The sequence below is a fragment of the Debaryomyces fabryi genome (genome assembly GCF_001447935.2).
Source record: "Debaryomyces fabryi strain CBS 789 chromosome Unknown contig00325, whole genome shotgun sequence".
NCBI lineage: Eukaryota > Fungi > Ascomycota > Pichiomycetes > Serinales > Debaryomycetaceae > Debaryomyces > Debaryomyces fabryi.
The window spans coordinates 1-3,565 of record NW_015385751.1 but is presented as its reverse complement, the minus strand read 5'-3'; the positions used below and the strand labels follow the sequence as shown (position 1 = coordinate 3,565).

At 35.6% G+C, this 3,565-nt stretch overlaps 1 protein-coding gene across 1 annotated transcript; it reads left to right on the top strand.

Moving 5' to 3' along the window:
- Positions 1–38: 38 nt before the first annotated feature.
- AC631_05895 (uncharacterized protein) lies at positions 39–1,829 on the top strand (the record flags this gene model as incomplete). The annotated part of the gene is made up of 1 exon (XM_015614724.1): positions 39–1,829. One exon carries the CDS (start codon positions 39–41, stop codon positions 1,827–1,829), a length of 1,791 nt encoding a protein of 596 aa, XP_015464448.1.
- Positions 1,830–3,565: the final 1,736 nt, after the last annotated feature.

The window sequence follows — 3,565 nt, the reverse complement described above, 5'->3', positions numbered from 1 at the left end:
TTTTTTTGACAAGTATAAAGACAGCTTGAGTCTTCAAAATGTTTTTGAGACAACGCTTCAATCAAGTCATTATGCCTGGTATTTTTCATTTCTTTAAAAAATCGAGTGATCATGAAGTCGCTAAATCCGTACTTAGAGTTGACGTTGACCCTCAAAAGGAAAAGCCTTTTGAAGGAGAACAATCCGATGAAATACCCGTAGAAGAACTTCCTGGTGTACAAAAAGCTCAAGCTACCACCATTATGTGGAGTAGGACTGTCCTTTATTTTATATATGCTTGGATTTGGGTCTGCTTTTTCATGTTGGCATTCCAATCTGCTATTGGTAATAATATTATTTATTATGCTTATAGCGAATTTGAGGCTGCTCCAGCAGTAAGTACAGCCAACATTTTGGCCTCGATTATTGGAGGTGTTCTTAAATTGCCGATTGCAAAAATTTTGACTATATGGGGTCGTACAGAAGGGTTTTTGGTCTTTATAGGTGTCTACTTACTTGGTATTATTATTCTTGCAGCTTGTAATGGTCCAAGCAGTTACGCGGCAGGATACGTTTTGTATTGGATTGGATACGATGCCATCTATTTTATATTGGATGTGTTTATTGCTGATACTTCTGGTCTTAGAAATCGAGCTTTCAGTTTTGCCTTTGCTAGTACGCCTTTTATTTGTACGGCTTTCACAGGTCCACTTGCTGCTCAATCATTTCTTAAGATAACATCTTGGAGATGGGCTTATGGTACTTTTGCTATCATAATGCCATTTATATTTCTTCCGCTTGCCTTTGTTTTCAAGTATTACCAAATAAAGGCTGATAAGGCGGGCCTTATCAAGAAAGGAGCTAGTGGTAGAACGGCTATACAGTCTATCATTCACTATATCCACCAGTTCGATATTATTGGTGCTCTCCTCTTGATGGCTGCATTTGTAATATTCTTACTACCATTCAGTTTAGAAACTTATGGAAGAGCCCAGTATAGCAGTGCTACTTTTATTTCTATGGTTGTAATTGGCTTCCTTCTTTTCCCAGCGTTTGGTCTTTGGGAAAAATACGGAGCTCGTAAACATTTCATTGAATGGGAACTTTTAACAGAACGTACTGTTTTAGGAGCATGCTGTCTTGCGGCTATACTTTACTTTAGTTTCTACTGTTGGGATCTTTACTTTTACTACTTTGTAATGGTTGTTTATAACTTGGAAATTTCTATGACAGGCTACATGTCCCAAATTTATAATGTGGGTTCTTGTTTCTGGGGGGTCATCTTCGGTTTGTGGGTTCGCTATATCAAGACTTTCAAGTATACCTGTCTCTTTTTTGCTCTTCCCCTCATGATACTTGGGGCTGGGCTTATGATACGCTTCCGCGGGCAAGATGGAAATATTGGATACATTGTCATGTGTCAAATATTTATTGCATTTGCGGGAGGTAGTTTGGTAATTGGTGAAGACATGGCCGTTATGTGTGTAGCTGATGTTGGTGGAGTTCCAATGATGCTTGCACTTATTGGACTTTTCTCAAGTCTTGGCGGTTCTATCGGGTATGCAGTTGCTGCTGCTATATACTCTAACACCTTCCCAAGTGCACTCTATAATGCCTTACCCGATAATGCTAAGTCAAACGCCACAAGTATTTACCTCGGGGGGTATCTGACTCAAATGACTTATCCTGTGGGAAGCGAAACCAGAGATGCTATCAATTATGCATGGGGATACAGTCAAAAGTTTGGTGCAATTGCAGCTACATGTATATTGGTTTTAGCCATTCCATCCATTGCTGTTTGGAAGAACTATAGAGTGGATAAGAAGGGCAATAAGGGTACTGTCTTTTAAAATTCGAGTGAGTTGTACTTGATGAGCTGATCTCACTGAGATTTTGCGTGCACAAGTATACATTATAAGGAAGTCAACATTGGATAAGTTTTCATTAAGTTGAGGACACGGGTATTATTTCTATGCATATTACTAACACGAAACAATTGAATGAACTAAACTTTCGTTATGATTAAACTACCGGTGGTTAAATTATATAAAGTGTGAGATACTAAATATATAATACATCTGTATATGTATATAACAGAGTACATATTCAAACCTAATATATAGCAAAGGCTTTGTCTTTAAACCGTTCACTGAAGGAATAGCACAAATTGTGTTTCAAAAAATTTCAATGTAGGAAACAGTTGTAAATAAAACCATCTGCTCCTAGTAATGACATTCTACGGTTAGACTCTAATCAGATGCATAGTAATCTATCCAACGGTGGAGATCTAAAATCTATATCCTGCATGCATCTCGCTTTCTGACACGCATGATAAATGTAATCTAGCATAAGAACCACATAAAATAAAATATCTTAATTATCTTTCTCTGGGGCGAATTTTATCGAAGTATTTATTTACAGCAATCTGTTCATTCTCGTACTTTGCTAAGTTTACGACTTTGAGGAATTTCTTCTGTAATTGATTAATGACCTTTTTGAATGAATCAGGCACGCGGGCCATTGCATAAAGTTCTTCCATTCTATTGATAAAAATCCTGCTATTAATAATTTTAGAGAAACATCATATCGTATAATTTCAGGATCACTAATAAAAGAATAGTTTTATTTTTTGTATTTATTATTCTATAATTTTATGCGTTAAGACCACATGGAGCAATATTATGGATGATATTCTCTATTAACCAATATGTAATTCACTCATAATGTTGCACACAAATTATCAGAAGAATAAAAGCTACCTTCCTATACTCAGAAAATTTTCATATCGCTTTCTAGTGTTGTCGTCAAGTTTTCCATGCTTTGTGCTAGTTTATAGTTTTTTTATAACTATCTACCCCAAACACTGCATACATATATAAAGAAATTGATCTTGATTATTTTTTCCTATTCGAAGAAGATCTTATAATTAGTAGGTTGCCAAAATTGAGGCACAATCCACTATGTCTTCGCTAATATTTTTAATAATGAAAGCCACTTCTTCAACAGTTAAACTTCGGATAAAAAAGCTTTTAATTTATAACCTTTTCGAATATGATAGCAGAGTACAATATGTAATCAATGCTCGATTCTGAAGCAAATTAGCAACCAGAGAAAGGCTTTATCTAAATGCTGCAAACGTCGAGTTAGTTGTATAGAGAAGAATAACTATATTCCTTTGTCTCAATTAAGATTGAAACCTGGTACCTATATAAACTGATTTCTTTAGATCATAAATGCCCCATTTCGCTAGGAGAATTCATTGGAGGTTCAGCATCTCAAAAAATTTAGTATTTTGCTAACTGCCTTTTTAAACCAGTGCAAGATATAATGTTTAATTTACGATAATGGATATAATTCTGATGTCTTGCGTGATATTGCTAATTTACCTTCCGGTAAAATTCATTATGAAGTTCGGCTTATTACGATTCATCCTCACTCATTGAATAGATGTTACCCTGCTTTTTATTGATTGAATCGCGAACCAATATGTTGATGCAACTTTCGGCAAGAGTTGATGACGTCATGTTATACCATTTAGGTAGGAGCATTTTGTACATCATTAGATCTTGTAAGCATGATACCGAAG